The sequence below is a fragment of the Pristis pectinata genome, chromosome 31 (genome assembly GCF_009764475.1).
Source record: "Pristis pectinata isolate sPriPec2 chromosome 31, sPriPec2.1.pri, whole genome shotgun sequence".
Lineage (NCBI taxonomy): Eukaryota > Metazoa > Chordata > Chondrichthyes > Rhinopristiformes > Pristidae > Pristis > Pristis pectinata.
The window spans coordinates 1,292,071-1,312,336 of record NC_067435.1 but is presented as its reverse complement, the minus strand read 5'-3'; the positions used below and the strand labels follow the sequence as shown (position 1 = coordinate 1,312,336).

Genomic DNA, 20,266 nt, shown 5'->3' with positions numbered 1-20,266 from the left:
ACAACAACCCAAGTTGCGAATCTATTCCTCTCTCCACTCGGTGGCCCCCACCTCCACCCCCACCCCCCCCCCCCCCCCCACCAGCCAATAATATTACCAGCAACCCAAGACTAACAGAGCCAGATTAAAGGTCATATACAAAATGATGGAATAACTCAGCGGGTCAGGTAGCATCCATGGAGGGAAATGGACAGTCAACATTTCAGGTCGAGATCCTTCATCTGGGCTGCTAGGTAATTCACGCTAACTGGTAGAAGAGTCAGAGGGTCACTGACAAACACTTTTACAATGCAGTGGGTAACTATGATTTGAAACCAACTACCTGAAAGGATGGTGGGGAGGGGCTGAAAATTGCTGTTGCATTTAAGGAGTACCAGGGGAGCACCTGACATCCTCCAGTCGATGGACCAAGAGCAGACAGTGGATTGTTGATGGATCTTTAAATGAACAAGATATTCCTCATCTTTACCTCAGCACCACACTGTGGCTGATGGAGCACCAACTGACAGGATGGTATCGAATGTTGGGGATTCACTTCAACATTCTGACAAATCAGTTTAAAGTCAACCTCTCTGCAGAATGTGGCTTTATCCATGTCCAACAAGTCACACCATTTTCCCATTTCCATTACACTTTGCACAGACATTTTCCAGCAGCAGCTCATTGTCCCGTTCCCACTTCAGCCTCAGAAGTGACTGGTGAGATTATCCTGGCCACAAAACATCTTTACAAACAGTGCTATGCCCAGATGTCATGGTAGCACTAACACCGACCTTCTCTCTGCACCAGTAGCAAGTCTGCCTTTGGTGCTGGTTCTCACCTGAGTCAGAGGTTAATGGGTTCAAACCCCTCCCAAGACCCATCCCTCCCCACCATCGGAAGTATCTATAGGAGGCAATGCTTCAAGGCGGCAGCATCCAAAGATCCCCACCATCCAGGCCATGCCATCTTTTCACAGCTCCCATCGGGCAGGAGGTACAGAAGCCTGAAGTCCCACACCGCCAGGGTCAAGAACAGCTACTTGCCTTCAACCATTCAGTTCTTGAACCAACCGGCACAACCCTAATCACTACAGTATAGCAACACTGTGACCACTTGGCGCTAAAATGGACTTGTTTTTGTTCTAATTGTGTTTTTTCTTGTAAAATTTTATTTAATTTATGTTTTCCTTCTGAACGCTGCTTGCGTGATGTTAGGCGCCTGTGATGCTGCAAGTTTTTTCACTGCACCTGTGCATACATATACTTGTGCATATGACAATAAACCTCACTTTGACTTAAGCTCCTCTTGAATCCTGCAGGAACTGCTGTATTGTTAAAGACGCCACCTGCTAAATAGACATTAAATCCATCTTCCCTCTCAGGTGGATACAAGATTGCACAGCAGTCTTCAAAGACCAGCAGTTGTTTCTGTTCCACTATCAGCACCAAACCAACACATTAACTGGTAATTGCTTCACCATTGTTTGTGGGTCCTTGCCACGTGAAAACCATTTGCTACAAGATCACAGTGACTGCACTCTAAAGGCAAGTTAACTGTGAAGTCTTGATGTTGTGCAGGTTGATCCACAGGCAGTCTCCCAGTCTATCTCAGCTCTTTAAGTTGCTCCTTTCTAGGAGTGAGTTTTCCCACCAGGGTTTGATCGAGGTAGGGTAGCCATGGAGGGGAGGGAGAACACCCCTTCAGCAGAATACTAACAGTAGGCAGGAAACAACTAATGGCTGCAATCTTCCCAAATACTGGGTTGGGAAATACAAGATTCAAAGAAAAATACCTAATTGTTGAATCTATGCACAATCTTATCTGCAAAGAGGCCTTTTCAACCCACAATTGCGCTCAGCAACAGAGCGGCAAACCCACCAGCCTGTAGACAAGTCCAACAACAGCGAAGTGGTTTAACACACTGGCACGGCACAGGTCTCCAAAATTAGTTGGAAATGTGATAATGGAGTGACTGGATCATTATCAAATGGGTGTTCAGCATCTAAATGTCTTCCCCTCCCTCTGCAAACAACTCTTGCTCCCTTTAGAGCAACTGGGGAAGTGGCCCAACGAATGGCAGATGGAATTTAACTTAGACAAGTGTGAAGTGCTGCATTTTGGCAAGTTAAACCAGGGCAGGACTTGCATAGTATATGGCGTGGCCCTGGAGTGTCCTGTACCCCTAGGTCTCTGTTCTATAAGTACATAGTTCCCCAAAATTGGTGACAGGCAGCTAGGTGGTGAAGAATGTGTTTGGCACGCCTACCTTCATTGGTCAGAACACAGAGTACAAGAGTTGTTACTGGGACTGGAGGGCTTGACTTATAAAGAAAGACTGGATCAACTGGGGCATTTTTTTCCCTGGAGCCTAGGAGGCAGAGAGGTAACCTTATAGGGGTAAAAGGGACATAGGTAAGATGAATAGTCAGTCTTTTTTCCAGGGTAGGGGAGTCTAAAACTAAAGGGCATAGGCTTAAGGCGAGAGGGGTAAGATTTGAAGAGGACCTTTCCACACTGAGGGAGGTGTGTGAATGGAACAAGCTGCCAGAGGAAGTGGCAGAGGCGGGTACAATTACAACAGCTAAATGACAGTTGGACAGGTTCATGAATAGGAAAGGTTTAGAGGGATATGGGCCAAGCACAGGCAAATGGGACTGGCTCACATAGGCAACTTGGTTTGCATGGACGTGTTGGGCCGAAGGGCCTACTTCTGTGCTGTATGACTCTCTTCCACTAGGGCTGGCTGCCAAACCTGGCCCCTTGGGCAAGCTGGCGGGCACCTACCCTGGCATCTCCCCATGTGACCCAGAACCCAGCTTCATGTCTCATTACCTTCTGTGAAACACCTCGGGATGCTTCGAACTACAAAGGGCACTAAAGTCATTGCAGGAAATTTCCATCCTGTCTGGGAGCAACAGTGAAGCATTTTGACTGAGATAACAAGTAAAACAGGAGAAAGCTGCAAGGTCAGATGGAGACTGGTACAGCTACCCTGCCAACCCAAGTGGAACACAAACAACCCCTTGCCATTAGCCTCAGGGACAATCTCCCCAGTGCCTTGGCCAATAACCCCACCATCATCACATGTGGGATCTTGCTGTGCACAGATTGACTGCTTGCAAAGTTATTTGGGGCATCTGGCGGGTTGATTTGGGGAAGGGAAGAGGGGTGCAAGGGGAGGCTGAAACGATAAGATATCTTTATTAGTCACATGTACATCGAAACTCACAGTGAAATACATCTTTTGCATGGAATGTTCTGGGGCAGCCCGCAAGTGTCGCCCACGCTTCTGGTGCCACATAGCACGCCCACAACCTTCCTAACCGGTACGTCTTTGGAATGTGGGAGGAAACTGGAGCACCCGGAGGAAACCCACGCAGACACGGGGAGAACAGACAAACTCCTTAGTCAGTGGCCAGAATTGAAACCCGGGTCACTGGCGCTGTAATAGTGTTACGCTAACCACTACACTACCGTGCCTGCCCGGTGAGGGATTTCAAGAATACTTCATTTCTTTAAAAAAGCTCTGACGTCAGACTGCCCCCGCTTTCGAGCTCCCCCACCAGAAGGAGCTATTATCCTTGTGTTTACCCATTAAATCAGATTCACACTTACCAGCCTCGATTTTATACTCAATAAGGTGTTAACATCCTGCCTTGGCATTAACACTCTGAGCCACATCATAAACTCCTGGTTTCCTGATTCTGTTAATTTCTAACCCCAGCCTGCATTGTATCAGAGAGCCACAGATAAGATCCAAATCCACGCAGCAAGGAAACACAAACTACTGTGACACGCAAGGCAGAAGTCAGGCAAGGCTCGTTTGCATAAAGGCAGTGGAACCCAGCTTCTGAGCAAACAGAAGTCCACGTCATCAGATCCCGCCCCCATCAGCTGAGGCAGCCAATCCAAGGGACACCTGCAAGCTTCTGGGTGGGGGTGGGGAGTGTGTTCAGTTTTTTCCCTCGCCTTGTTTCTACTTCATACCGCCACCCTCTGTACAATTCTTTCCAGCAGGAGGACTACCTACTGGAACTCTCCATCACAGAAACAACTCAGACCTTCTGTAAACATTAGTGCTTTCTAAGTGAACACAGCAAGGTGGAGAACCATGGGCTAGGGTTGGACCAGGGTGAATGACCAACCTTGCCCAGCTCACTCCATGGGCTGGGGAGGCAAGGATAACGCTGGTAAAGCCAACATTCCTAATCAATTTTTGTCCATCTCAACAGCCAGTTAAGAGTTGTCACATTGGCAAGTCTGGAGTTACATATGGTATTTGCTTGTAGGAAGTGACTGAAATCAATGGGTTGCAACAGGATTGCAGTAGCCACGGTCACCGGTGATAGGATCAGCCTTCCTCACTCCCCATTTACTTAATTACTCGAATTCCCTAGTTGTCCTGTTGGGATTCAAGCCCAGTTTCCGGATCAACAGTCCAAGCCTCCGCTTGGAATCCTGTAACTCATTCACCTCACTGTGTCTGGAAAAATTCAGTCTCATCTTGGTGATGTTTGGTGTCTGTGCTTTAGATTCTTCTGGTGAAGAAATTGAAAATGCATAGGCCTCAGTCTGAAGTGGAATAATCGACGGCCACAAACTCAACACTTCCCAAACATCCAATGGGCAGGACATGGATGGGAGGGGTTTAGAGGGATATGGACCAAATGCCCACAAGTGGGACTAGCTCAGTTAGGCAACTTGGTTGGCCTGGACTAGTTGGGCTGAAGGGCCTGTTTCCATGCTGTATACAACTTTGAAGGCTTCACATGACAACGAAGTCCCGTTTCTGCTCTTTGGGGATTACTCTGGCAGCCATTTTCTGCAGAAAAAGATCCCACAAATGAGATGCATGAGCATCCATCCATGTTTTGCATTTCCCAGAGCTTACTGCTACCTTAGAACATTTATTTTTACTCTGGACATCACTGGAAGGCCAGAATTGGCTCCCCATCCTCCAGCTGGCCTTGAACTACCCAATCCCTGGATCATTTCAGAGGACAATAAAGAGGCAACCACTTCTATGCAGCTATGGAGTCACATCTGGGTAGGACAGTAGACTTCCTTCCTTCAAAGTCATTAGTGAACCAGATTTTTTTTTAAAACGAGACAATCCAGTAGTTTTATGATCAGCTGTTACTCTTATTAGCATTTGATTCCACATGCTACTTCGACCTGGGTGGTTTGAGTGGATGCAAAGGATTTGAACTCACATCTCCAGATGATTAGTCCAGGCCACTGGATCGTTAGTCCAGCAGCATAACCACAAGACCACCACTGCCTAAAGAGAACCAAGAGATTCCTATCACCATCTGAACTTCCCAGATAGCTTCATCCAAGAAACAGAACCCCTGACCACTGCTGCAGTTCATTCGGTTTAACTGGCTTGGGAGCAAAGGTCACACCATTAGTGGCAGCTGTGGAAGATCCTACCTTGGTTTCAGCATCTCCAGGCTCTCATTGAATTGGTTGTTGAGGAACAGGTCCATAGCAAACATGCATTCATCCAGGCAGGTCTTCAACTCTATACCTGGGGAACTGAGGAAAAAATATTTCTCATCATCATTTCTCGCTATGACATCTATCAAAAGCACCGACCACTTGCTGAGATCAGTCCCTCCTAACACACTGCTTTATGAGGCACCTTACAAATGTTTAAGCACTCCATCCACCTCAAAAAGTATTACAAATTTTATTTCTTTGTAGGATGTGTTGTCACCAACAAACTCAGCATTTATCACCCATCCTAAAGTGCCCTCAAACTGAACGGAGCAGTTAAGGAGTCAATCACATCAGTGGGCACTGACACACCAGAAGGAGTTTTAAAATCAACACTCTAAAGTTCATTTTTCTCCCCCAAATTAATTAGATTCAAGTCCTCAGTAAACTTGGTTGGACTTGTTATTGTGTCCCACATTAGTCCAAACCTCAGGATTACCAGCTGAGTAGTGTAGCCCTACCACTGTACTCCAGCAACCTTCAGTTACACTTCCCAATGTGCAAGACCCCGACACCATGCAGGGGGCAGGCACACCTGCAGCAATCTTCTCAGGATCGTGACAGGACACAAGCACAAACTCAGCAACCTCCATGACAGCTTCTACTCTGCATTCACATTAGGCAAGAAAAAAAACCAGCAATTATGGTGGTATGGCTATCCCAACATTCATTGTATCAATGAAAGTCCTTCATTAAAATTACAGAGCCCACAAACTTATAGATGGATTTTGCCAATACCATTAATCCTGGGATAGCATCATCTCACATCTGGAAAAGATAATACACGCAGTCCCCGGGTTCCGTACCCAAGAACTGTCCTTAAGCTGATTTCTCAGTCTGTAGATACCCATATCGTATCGCTCTGCATACTCCTGTTATAATTCTTTCATTTCATTGAGTAATCACCCTAAAACTACCCGTAATTAAACTAAAGGAATAAACTGATAAATTGGTTCATTATTGTCACATGTACAAGATACAGTGAAGAACTTGTCTTGCATACCATTCATAAAGATCAATTCATTACGACAGTGCATTGAGGTAGTACAAGGGAAAACAATAACAAGAGTGCAGAATAAAGTGTTACAGTTACAGAGAAAGTGCAGTGCAGTCAGATAATAAGGTGCAAGGTCATAACAAGGTAGATTGTGAGGCAAGAGTCCATCTTATCATACAAGGGGACTGTCCAGTAGTCTTATAACAGCGGGATAGAAGCTGCCCTTGAGCCTGGTGGTACGTGCTTTCAGGCTTTTGTAGCTTCTGCACGAAATGGTGGGGGGGGAAGCGGGGAAAGAGAGGAGCGAAGAAGAGAGAATGTGGGGTCTTTAATCATGCTGGCTGCTTTACCGAGGCAGCAAGAAGTACATACAGAGTCCATGGAGGAGAGGCTGCTTTCCATGAGCAGTTGCCATACCAAGACCACTAGATCCAATCATCACTGGATAACATGAAACATTATTATTATTAGCATGAAAAGTGCTTCAGAAATGTTTGGGAGAATTTGCATAAAGTCAGGTCATTTGTAACGCAGAGATCCCCCATACAAAGTCACTCGAGGAAGGTCAATGCAGCATAAAGTGGGAGCAGTAACAGTTAAACAGGAAGGATGAACAAAGTAAGTGCCAGAAACAGAAGCAATAGTCAATGTGCGGGAGGAACTCAGCGAGTTGAGCAGCATCTGTGGGAGGAAAGGAACTGTCGACACTTCAGGTCGAAGCCCTGCATCAGGGCACATCAATGGGTTTTGACCAAAAACGCTGACAATCGCTGCTCGACCCGCTGAGTTCCTCCAGCAGATGGTTTGTTGCTCCAGATTCCAGCATCTACAGCCTTTCATGTCTCTACTGCAGCAGCAGTGCCTTCCTTGCCTGCTCCACCGTTCAGCAAGATATTGCCTTTTGTGATCTTTAGTCTCATCATCACTTTCCTGATCCCCACAAATCTCTATTCCCTTTAATCCAAAAATCTCTCTCATCCTTGCGTACTTACCGCAAACAGAATCCACAGCTCTGAGATAAAGAACTAGAAAATTTAACAACCTTCTCAGAAGAAATTCACTATTGAAATGGGCATCCCTTATCATGAACCTGTGCCCTAATGTCCCAAACTACCCCACCAGTGGGGACATCCTCTTGGCCACACCCCTGCCAACCTCCCTCAGAATCTTTCACTACAGCATCTTTTCTTCCTAAATTTTGAAATTTAGCCCAGTCTTTCCTCATAAGACCATACAGTGAAGGGAAAACTGAAAAGATCAGTGATTCCACTGGTGCCCTGTGGGTGTTCCTGCCAGGGATAGAGGTACAGACAAGGTTTAGTGACAACCTTTGGAGCAGAAGATCATGGGTTTGCATCCTACTCTAGAGTAGTTAAGAAAAAGGAGAAATATGAGAATGGGTGGGCCACAAGTTCCTCAAGTCTGCTGTGAAAATCATCCACTCTAGTGCCTGAATGAATGAGTCCAAAACTCTCAGAGCAATGCCTTTGACAATGTGATGAGATCAGTCTAACCCCTCAGTGTTCCTCTACACTAAGTTTAAGAGCCAGAGCCTGGTCCCAGATGCTCTGGTTAACACGTGTCCTTCAGAATCACATCTCAAAAACCTGCTGCCCTGGGACCTGGTAGTCACCTTCCACGTGGATTGTGCTCAAGGCAAGGGATCTTAGCTCTGGAAACAGAACAATTACCAATTTAATAGATTTACATCTGGCTTCTGCCCTCTTCCTTTCCGGTCCTGATTAAGAGTCTTGACCAGAAACGTCAACTGTTTATTTCCCTCCATAGATGTTGCCTGATCTGCTGAGTTCCTCCAGCGTTTTGTGTGCATTGTAACAGATTTACATGACGGCTTCACAAAAGGTCTCTCTAGGAGCTTACTGGGCCTTACAGGCTGGAAGTTCAAGAGACAACCAGAAGGCTTTTGAACAACAAAACAAATAGCTCAGCAAGGGATGAGTTCTTCCAGAGAGAAAAGACCAAACACAGAATACAGTTCTTTGCACGGTTCACTCCCACATCCTGGCTGGGATTCCCACACAAGGGCACACTGCCCTACTGCACTGTAACATTTCCCACAGCACCATTCTCTGTGTTTGCCATTTTATTCTGTGGCACTCCCTGTTCTGAGATCTTTAGAACACTCTACACAAAAGATGCATTTCACTGTGTGTTTTGATGTACATGTGACTAATAAAGATATCTCAGCTTGAATGGGTAGGTGCAGGGACAACATTGCGTTTGGCTGAGGCATCTGTTTCCAGGGGTCATGGTTTCAGAATAAAGTGTCAGCCATCCAGGACAGAGATGGGAGGGAATTCCTGGAGGGTGGTGAATGTTTGGAACACTCTACACAAGGGTTGTGGAGGCTCAGTCACTGAATATACTCAAGGATTTTTCTAGATATTAAGGGACATGTGGTTACACAGAGGCAAAGATCAGCCATGACCTCACTAAAGGGCAGAACAGGCAAGAAGGGCTGAATAGTCTCTCCCCACTTCTGGTTCTCACGTGAGTTACTGTCTCCATTGCCAAGGCCATCAAGTCTAACTCATACAGCTGAGACAAAGATCTCCACCAGCTTGCTCGTGTTCATTAAAAGTGAAATTTCAAGTGGACATAAACCCCAGAAACAGGAGGTCACTCAGTTTGCACCATATCCAATTAATGTGGGCGAGCAGTGTGGTTACTCCTTCCACTGACTCTCCGTGTCCTTCCCCCAATAAAGGGCCAACAAACGAAGGGCCTGTTCCTGTCCGTGATGTTCTAAAAGTCAATCTCTGGCTTTAGAAGTTTCAACTGACCCACACCTCGGCAACACCGCATGTGAAAGCTTCAGATTAACACCACAACGTCGGTGGAGAAGTTTCCTGGTATCAGCCCTGGATTTAATTTTATAGTCAGACTGCCCTGGTCAGGATTCTCCCAGAAGTTTCACTTTCTACACACCAGACCAATAAAATGGGCATCCCAGTGGTGCAGTGGTTAGTGATGCTGCCTCACAGGATTCAATCCCAACCTTGGGTGCTGACTGTGCAGAGTTTGCACGGTCTCCGTGACCACAAGGGTTCCCCCAGATGTTCTGGTTTCCTCCCACATCCCAAGGACTTATGTATAGGTTAATTAGCTGCTGTAAATGACCCCTTCCATGGGTGGGTGGCCTTTAGGTACCCATCTGTCCATGGCCGTAGGTGGGTGGACAGACAGATACATTAACAACAATTAAAAGACATCTGGACTTGTACATGGATACGGAAGGTTTACAGGGATATGGGTCAAACATGGGCAAATGGGACTAGCTTAGATGGGCATCTTGGTTAGCACGGACCAGTTGGGCCGAAGGGCCTGTTTCCATGCTGTACGACTCCAATAAGTTTGTGTGCAGGGAAATGGGGAGAGAGGGAATGGGAATAATGGGATTGGTCCCTGGGAATTTACATGGATAGACAGGCTGAACGGTTTTATTTTGTGTAATAATAAAGATAAGAAATTACTTTAACTAGGATCAGTGCTCGAACCTTCTACACTGAGGACGGGATGGTCTGAGGGTGTTTCAGGTGGACACCAGCTGAACCCAGACTGCTGGACTACAGCTGGCTTCACATGGTTAGGAATGGCTAACAACGCCCAGGCAAAACTTGAAGGCATTTCCTCTCTCCCTGGTTCCTGGCACCCATTACATGCAAGGGGTCCTCCCCACAATGATCTGCAAATCCAGTCCTTTACATTGAAACCCAAATCAACAGTAACCCCCATCATCCCCCCCACCACCATCCCCACACTCCCATTTCACACAAACATCATTCAGTAAATTACATCCTCATTTCCTTACAAAGTAGCTGCAGGCAGAGTAACTGCTGAGTTTGATAAAGTGGAAGAGATAAGCAGTTTGCACAGAGAACCAGCTGGAAGCAGAAAATGTGACACAGCACTAGTCAAAAACAAGGCAAACACTGCAGAGACTGCAGAGCTGAAACATGGCAATGCAAATTGTGGAAACACTCAGTGGGTCAAGCAGCATCTGTGGAGACAGAAGCAACGGTAACACTGTAGTCCAATGGTTCTTCATTAGGACATCAATCTGACAGCTTAACTTGTTTCTCCGCCCACAGATGCTGTCTGACCCACTGAACGTTTCCAGAATTTTCCCCTAATGCGAAATGCTGAATGTAGCTAAAACTTCCAAGAAAAAGTATACAATTCTGGTCACCACACTACAGGAAGGATATGGTAGCAATAGAGAGTGCAGAAGAGACTCACCGGTATGTTACCTGGAATGGAGGGCTGTAGTGATGTGGAGAGATTGGACTGGCTGGGTTTATAATCACTGGAGCATAGGAGGCTGAGGGGTGACCTTAGAGAGGTTCATAAAACCGCAAGGGGCATAGGAAGGATAAGTAATTAGAGTCTTTGTCTAGGGTGGGGGAGTCTAAAATTAGAGGACACACGAATGTGGGAGAGGGGAGAAACTGACAGGTAAGTTCTCCACACAGAGGGTGGTGTACATCTGGAATGAGCTGCCAGAGGTGGTGGCAGAGGCGGGTACAATTACAACATTTAAAAGGCATTTGGACAGGTAGTCAGATAGGAAAGGAGTGGAGGGAGACGGGCCGAATGGGAACAAATGGGATTAGCATAGACAGGCATCACAGTGGGCACAGCCGGGGTCGAGGCTACGGGTCGAGGCCAAGGTCAGCCACAGGTCAAGGGTCGGCCACACTGCGCTGCACAATTTGATGAGAAAGGAATACTGTAAATTCATGAGCCAAGAAACAAAGACAGTGCCATTTCCTACATTAAGTACCACCAAGATAAACCGGAGGCCAAATGTAATAGACAAGTAACTGAGGATCTATAAACAGCAAGATTCCAGCAGGGGATAACTGAGATTCTGCCTTCGCATTGTACTCAGAAGAGGCCAAAGCAAATGAACGCAACACTCAACACAGCAATAACTCTGGTTTAAAGATTTAGATTTTTCTCCAGAGATAACCCAGATAACACGCAATTAACATCACATGACAGGGACTGTGTGTTAACAAGGCAGCAACACCATCCCTGGGCTCTCAGGAAATTATAAAAGCACTCAGATGGCCTTGATCTAATCATTCTGCTGGGAACACGTAGCAGGAGCCAAGGCAGCTCCAGAATATATTCCAGTCTGCAACCCATTCAGAGGTCTTTGTTACAGAACCAATTCCCAGTACAACCCTCCAGTGAAGTGCAGCCTACACTGAGGGACCCATGGGGAAACACCTTTCCCCTAATCACACACCCAACTATTTTTATTTTTTTTTGCACACAATGTATCAAAGGAACCAGCTCATTTCAGAAAATGAGACTGAACTGTTTACAAGCAGTTGAAGTACTGGCCGGAACCATGTTCCCCGCAATTCTGCCTTTGGACAAATCCAAATGTACAAACATGAAATAAAGCATTTCATTTTGTACAAATAATCCCCATGGTAACAGACAAAGAGACTGCAAGAAAGACAGATGTATTTCAATTTCAGTTCTTATCCATTCAGGAATGGCTGAATGAGTTGTAGCGAATAAACTATGGTTATTTGTTGTCATGGCAACACTCTATGAAGATGCCACACAGGGAAACGAGAGAAGTGACGGTGACCAAGCCCTTTATGGAACATGGGCAAAGATTCTATCATTCAGAAGGTTTCCCTGGACAGGGTAGGTTGGTTCAACATCTCACCCACAGTGTGGTCACTGCTCTACCATCACGTCTGGAGGGATTGGGGAGGTCCTCATCGAATCAGTCAATGAAGGAGCATCACATTATTCCATCTGTATTTGTTTACTGTGTTTCAAAGTTTGAAGGATGGGACTTCTGCCGTGCAATGTACCAGGAGGATAAGTTTTACACAGCACCAATCCTGGGTATAGAATCATATTGGTTACTACGGCACAGGAGGATGCCATTTGGTCCATCAAGTATAAACTGGCTCTTAATTAAGCAAACCCTTCAGCCTCATTCCCCTCAGCCCTCCCAGTTATTCTGCCAATGCACTTCCCCTCCAAGGGCACCAGTAGATTCTGTTGTCAGCGGCAGCCAGCTCCAGATCAATTATCCTCCCTGTAAAGAGGTTTCCTGTGCATGCAAATTTACCCATTACAAGTGTGTGGCAGTGTCGGAATTACAACTGGCCCCACTTCCGCACTGCACGTTCTACGCTAACCTTAGTGCGCAGAAGGTGGAGTTCCAAGTGGCAAAACCAACAGTCAGATCCCTTCCCCACATTCCAGAAGTGAACAGTCTCTCCCCACACTCTGCCCTGCACTAAATATCCTTGCCTGTCCTATTACCCAACACACACACATCACAACGTGCCATGTAGGCAAGTCGACAGCCGTTCTGCAACGTCCCACAAGAAATGTGTTTTTCTCAATGTTGCTCAAGAGAAGATCATTAGCCAAGAATCAGAGAGAATTCCTTGAATTCTTCAGTCAGTGCTGTGGAATGTTTACCATCCACCTATCAAGCAGAAGCAGCTTTGCTTTAAAAGGGCAAAACACTGACCCAATTCCAAGAGAGGGCTGGAGTCAAAGTTCAAACCATTTCACGAATTTGGGTTCAAGCTTACTCTGGAGGTTCAAGTTCATGAGTTAACCTGACACCCCGAGGGATTGCGTTGCCAGATGTGCTAACATTTAGGTGGAGCTCTACACTCTCAATTACTCGATCACCTCAGGTAGATGTACAAATACCAAAAGCACAATCTGAAGAGCAGGAAAGTCAACTGGTGTAGAGATTCTCAGAATCAGAATCTGTGAACCAATATGGAAGCAAAACAACCTGCTTGATTATTTCACCCTTTGTGGAACTTGCCTTCTTTAGGACTTGTCCATTTTTCTTTTAGAACAACAAATGGACGCAATTTTCTACATTTGAAAAGGTGCTATACAAATGCACAGAAGCAATGCCTCAAATCCATATGGGCTGATAACAGTCACACCACCAAGGAAGCAGCCAACATCGCTTTGTTATCCTGAAGACCTGTGCTACAGAAGTGGCCACCCTTCCAGCCAAGCTGTCCCCGTACAGTTACAGCACAGAACAGGATGTACCTGGGCAAGTTCCCACAATGCCAGGCAGATGCCAACAAGCACAGCAAACCCAATCTGGCTAACTATTGCCCAATCCGCCAAGGGAGAGGTGGCGTTGCGACAGTGTTATCTAGCACACTTACTCAGCAATAACCTGCTCACCAGACTCACAGGGAGAATGTGCAAACTCCACACAGATAGCACCTGAGGTCAGGATTGAACCCAGGTCTCTGGGGCTGTGAGGCAGCGGCTGTACTAACTGCGCCTCTGTGTCACCTTCAGCTGCTTCATCTGTGACCTTCTTTCCACCACAAGGTCAGACGTGGGGATAGCTGCTGATGAGCAAACAATGTTCAATTTCATTTGCAACTCCCTCGGCGAATAGAACAGCCCACGCCTGCAAGACCTCAGCAACAAGCTGATGATTGGCAGGTAACATTTGTGCCACAGAAGTGCCAATCAATGAACATCTCCACCAAGAGAGTCCAAACACCCACCCCTGACATTCAATGGAATTACTCTAACATCCTGGAGGTCCCCATTGACCAGAAGTTCATCTGCACCAGCCACATAAATACCACAGCTACAAATGCAGGTCAGAGGCTGGGTATCCTGTGGTGAGCAATTTATGTCCTGCCACACCAAAGGCTTTTCCCCATCTACAAGGCACCCGACTGTATTTCCAACAGTACACAAGAGGCTTGAAGGAATCCAGTGCAAAGCAGCCAGATTATTTTGAATGGTGAGTGGGGAATCAGTCGTTCACCGCTCCTCCACTGCCACACAGTAGCGGCAGTGTGCATCATCCACAAAAGGCACTGCAGTTACTCGTCTGAGCTACTCCGACAGCACCTCCCAAACATGAACTCTATGGTGGAAGAGGACAGCAGGTTCATAGAACAGTACAGCACTGGACAGGCCATTCAGCCCACAATGTTGTGCTGATCTTGATGCCAATTGATACTAAATGCCCTCCTCCTGTGTATCGTCCAGATCCCCCCATTCCCTTCATATTCATGTGTCTATCTAAAAGCCTCTTAAACTCCACCAAACTACCTGCTTCCACTACTACCCCTGGTAACCCATTCCAGGCCCCACCACTGTCTGCGTAAAAAACTTGCCCCTCACGTCACCTTTAAACTACCCCACCCCACCCCCCACACCCTTAAAAGCACATCCGCTGGTGTCTGACGTTTCCACTCTGGGGAACAGATTCTAACTGTCTACTCTATCTGTGCCTCTCATAATTTTGAAAACCTCAATCGGATCTCCCCTCACCCTCCGACACTCCAAGGAAAACAACCCAAGTTTGTCCAACTTGTCCTAATAGCTCTAATCCAGGCTACATCCTGGTGAACCTCTTCTGCACCTCTTCCACAATCTCCACATCCTTCCGATAATGGGGCGACCAGAATGGCACACAGTGCTCCAAGTGTGGTCTGACTAAAGTTTTATACAGCTGCAGCCTGACTTCCTTACTCCTATACTCAACACCCCTACCAATGAAGGCAAGCACGCCATACACCTTCTCTACCACCTTATTCACTTGCATAGCCACTCTCAGTGAACTGTGGACCTGGACCCCAAGATCCCTCTGTACCTCAATGCTGTTAAGGGACCTACCATTAACTGTATACTTTCTCCTTTCATTTGACCTTCCAAAGTGCAACACCTCACACTTGCCCGAATTAAACTCCATCTGCCACTTCTCTGCCCATATCTGTAACTGATCTATATCCCGCTGTATTCTTTACTAGTCCTTTAAACTGTCCACAGCTCCGACCTTGGTGTCATCCACAAACTTGTTAATCCCCCCATCGACATTTTCATCCAAGTCACTGATATACATCACACACAACAGAAGTCCTAGCACCGATCCTTGTGGAACTCTACTGGCCACAGAGCTCCAGCCAGAATAACAGCCTTCTACCCCTATTCTATGAGCAAGCCAATTCCGAATGCAAACTTACAATTTACCCTGGAATTCCATGCATCTTTATCTTCTGAATCAATCTACCATGAGGGACCTTGTCAAATGCCTTACTACAGTCCATGCAGATAGCATCTACTGCCTTACCCTCACCAAGCTCCTTTGTCACCTCCTTAAAAAACACAATCAAGTTTGTAAGACATGACGTACGCTTCACAAAGCTTTACTGACTTGTCCCTGAGCAGGCCATGCCTTTCCCAATGTGCATAAACCCTATCCCTCAGTATCCTCTCCAATAGCTTCCCTAGCACTGGCATGAGGCTCACTGGCCTATAATTACCTGGATTATCCTCATTTCCCTTCTTGAACAAAGGCACAACATCTGCTACTCTCCAGTCCTCTGGGACCTCGCCTGTTGCTACTGAGGACACAAAGATACTTCAAAGCCCCAGCAATCTCCTCACTTGCTTCTTTCAACATTCTGGGATACATGCCATCAGACTCTGGGGACTTATCCACCTTAATGCTTTTCAGAAGACCCAGCACTACCTCCTCCTTAATCTCAGAATGTCCCAGCACATTACATGCCCCACTCTGTTTTCACAGTCCTCCAATTTCTTCTCCTTGGTAAATACCAATGCAGAGTACTCATTTAGTACCTCAGCCACTTGATCTGACTCCGAGCTCAAATTCCTTCCTTTATCCTCAAGTGAACCTACCCTCTCCTTAGTTATCCTCTTTTTCTTAATACAAGCATAAAATGCCTTGGGATTCTCCTTGACCCTGCTCACCAAGAACATTTCCTGGCCTCGTTTGGCCTTCCTAACCACCTGCTTGAGCACTTTCCTGTTGTCTTTATATTCCACAATGGCACAGTCTGATTTTAGCTTCCTAAACCTTACGCGTGCTTCCTTTTTCTTCCTGACCAAGTTTAGGACCTCTCTGGTCATCCAAGGTTTCCTGACCTCACCATCCTTGTCCTTACTGGAACATGACGATCCTGACCTCTGATCAGCTGGTCTATAAAACACTCCCACGTCAGAGACGGATTTGTCCGACAGCAGCTGCTCCCAATCAATGCCCCTGAGCTCCTGCCTTATCCTGTGGTAATTTGCCCTCCCCCAACTTAGTACCTTCCCACAAGATCCAATGTTATCCTTATTCATAATTATCTTAAAACATAACGAGTTGTGGTCACTGTTCCCAAAATGCTCCCCCACTATCAGGTCTGTCACCTGACCTGGCTCATTTCCCAAAACAAGGTCCCGTATATTCTCTCCTCTAGTTGGACTCTCCACAGACTGTTTCAAGAACTCCTCATGGATGCACTGAAGAAATCCCACCCCATCTAAGCTTCTTGTATGAAGGAAGTTCCAATCAATCTTGGGGAAGTTGGAGCCCCCACTATGACAACCCTGTTGTTTCTGCATCTTTCCACTGTCTACATATCCGTCCCTCCACCTCTCAGTGGCTATTAGGAGGCCTACAGAATAACCCCATCAGCGGAATTGCACCTATTCTATTTCTGAGCTTCACCCAAATTGCCTCTGTGGATGAGCCCTCCAGTGTGTCCTCTCCGAGTACTGCTGTGACATTCTCCCTTACCAGTAGTGCAAACCCTCCACTCTTTTATTTCCCCCTCCCCCCCATCACATCTAAATCAACAAAACCCAGGAACGTTGAGCAGCCAGTCCTGTCCCTCACACATCCAGGTCTCTGTGATGACAACAACATTGTAATTCCATGTACTGATCCAGGCTCGAAGTTCATCCTCCTCACCCATAACACTCCTCGCGTTGAAATAAACACATTTCAGCCCATCGGTCCCACCATATTTATGACCTGTCCCTCGCCGTCCTTCCTTTCAGTGTTACTTGTCGTACCAGCTTTCTTGCCCTCAACCCTACAACCTGTTGCATTGAAACACCCCCAACTGCACAGTCCCTTGGTCAGATCCACCCTGACTCGGAAATATTTTGCCGATCCTTCCATTAGCACCTGAAAATCCTCCCAAACAGACTGGAGGAGAACCACAGCACTTCAGAGCACTGGGTCAACCCCACCTTCGAGGGTAACAAGGGATGGGCAATACACACGGGCCTTACCAGGGATAAACAGATCCCAAAAATGAATGAATTAAAAAAAATCACAAGCCATCTCCAACAGAAAAGCCAGACTTAAAGTTATATAAAAAACGCCTCCTACATCCTAAAGCACATTATAGCCAAAACACTTCAAAGCAAAGTCATTGTCATAAATGAAGACCCAGTTACAAATTTGCCTACAATAAATTCTGCAAACAATGTAAGCTGGGTGTTGGTCAAAGAACAATATGGACCACATCAAACCCCTGCATTCATTAAACACTGAGACTCGTTACAGGGCTAACAGCAGTGCGTCACATACAGTGTGGGGACAATCTCATCTGGCCCCCCCACACACAAACCATCCATGCTCACTTCTCCGCTAACCCAGAGCAAACCACCAAACCCACTCCTGATCAACAAGCAGGTGACCACGTGGAATCCTTGGAACATACAGAAGTTGGTTAAACCAGTGTCAAAAACGTCAGAGACGCGAATGTTTGGAAATATCAGTGACGTTCACAATCGGACAGAAACATTCCAAAAATATTAAAATTTAAATCTTACAAATGTCGAAAAAATGTAGCTACTTATCTTTTAAAATATTAAAGCACTAAAAGATGCATTTATTTTTAAGCACTTAAGTTAACACAACATTTCTTTTGTGAAAATAGGGGTGTAATCAGAAGAAGGAAGTCAGTGTCAGTAAAGAAACAGTCACAGAGCACAGAAACAGGCCCTTCAGCCCAACTCGTCCATGTTGACCAAGATTTCCATCTAGGCCAATCCTGTTTCCGTGCATTAAGCCCACATCCCTCCATTCCTTTCCCATCCATGTACCTTCACTGCACCAAAACTTCACTCCCAAAGCAGACCCAAGCCAGGAGTGACGAAATTTAAGAACTCGTGCATTCGTTGAGCTTTGCATGACCTCTGGGGGTCCCAAAGCACATCAAACCCAAAGTAGTACCCTTGAAGTATAATCACTGATTTGTAAGAAATATGCAGCCAAATTGCACACAGCAGGATCCCACAAACAACAGTCTGATAACAGATTACAAACCCACAACCACAACACTGGTTCAGCCTCTCATGTCATCCAGGACATTTGCAGTCACTTTCTTCATCTCCTTGAAAAGGTCACCAGAGGAAATTCTCCCAAAAGGGAAGCAAGGCTTCACCCTAGGACATTGGACTACAGTGTCCGGCGTGGGCCTTGAAGCAGCAGCTTTCTGATCCCAAGGCAACAGGTGCTTCCCACTGAGCTAGAATGGGAAACTCTCCACTCATCCAGATATCTGCAGCTCCCAAAAGACAAGTCGCTCAATCCCATGGAGGTCCAAACAAACTGTCGGCAACCCATTCACCCCTTTAACCATAGAACAATACAGCACAATACAGGCCCTTCGGCCCACCATGTTGTGCCGCCCTTCAAACCACACCTAAGACTATCTAACCCCTTCCTCCCACATATCCCTCAAACTTAAATTCCTCCATATGCTTACCTAGCAATCTCTTGAACCACTTACAGATGCACTTCTTCGACACTATCCATGCCGTGAATACAGTGTGCTCCATCTACATAACACACTACAGTAATTCAACAAGGTTCCTGGCATACATCACCACCTGGGCCATGCCATCTTCTCGCAGCTCCCATCGGGCAGGAGGTACAGAAGCCTGAAGTCCCACACCACCAGGTTCAGGAACAGCTACTTCCCTTCAACCATTCAGTTCTCAAACCAACTGACACAACCCTAATCACTACAGTTTAACAACACTATGACCCCTTTGATCACTTTGCACTAAAATGGACTTTGTGTTTTTTGTTCTAATTCTGTTCTTTCTTGTAATTGTGTTTAAGATGTTTAAATTTATGTGTTCTTGTGAATGCTGCTTGTATGGTGCCTGTGATGCTGCTGCAGGTAAGTTTTTCATTGCACCCGTGCACACATGGACTTGTGTATATGACAATAAACTCGATTTCAACTATTTCCCAAGCTCCAGATCTCTTACCATTTAAAATGACACAAAGGGTCAAGTGCATTAGAACATCTCCAGGTCACATTCTGCCTTGGCCATTTACTGCTCATCTCCCCTTGGATCAGAATTCTGTAGCTTCCTCACCAACTACATTGTGGGAGCACCTTGACCACACAGGTGGCTGCGGTTCAGCACAACGTCTCACCACCCCCACCTCCTTCTCATCGGCAGCAATGGGTCGGTAACAAACGCCGGTCTTGCCAGTACTAGTTATCTGGAAAATATTTATTTATTTTCCAAAACAAAAGTTATTTTCTCATCAGGAGTTCCTATACTTCACAATAACTAACTTTGGATCACATATCAGACAAGATTCAGAAAGAGGAGACACAAGAGACTGCAGATGCCGGAATCTGGAGCAACAAACAGACTGCATAAGGAATCAGTGGGTCAGGCAGCATCCGTGGAGGGAAATGGACAGACGACATTTCAGGCTGAGACCCTTCATCTGTACCTGACATGATATACTCCGGATAAGGGTGGCACGGTAGTGTAGCGGTTAGCGTGACGCTACTACAGTACCGGCGACCTGGGTTCAATTCCCACCGCTGTCTGTAAGGAGTTTGTACGTTCTCCCCGTGGCTGTGTTGGTTTCCTCCGGGTGCTCCGGTTTCCTCCCACATTCCAGAGACGTACGGGTTAGGAGCTGTGGGCATACTATGTTGGCGC

The 20,266-nt window shown here is 46.3% G+C and overlaps 1 protein-coding gene across 1 annotated transcript in view; it reads right to left on the bottom strand.

The window, feature by feature from the left end:
• zgc:158403 (tetratricopeptide repeat protein 39A) overlaps window positions 1-20,266 on the bottom strand; it is an 84,750-nt gene that overhangs the window by 57,860 nt on the left and 6,624 nt on the right. The window contains exon 2 of the mRNA XM_052041869.1: window positions 5,416-5,520. Coding sequence (XP_051897829.1) covers window positions 5,416-5,520 — 105 coding nt within the window. The remainder of the gene's footprint in view (window positions 1-5,415; window positions 5,521-20,266) is intronic.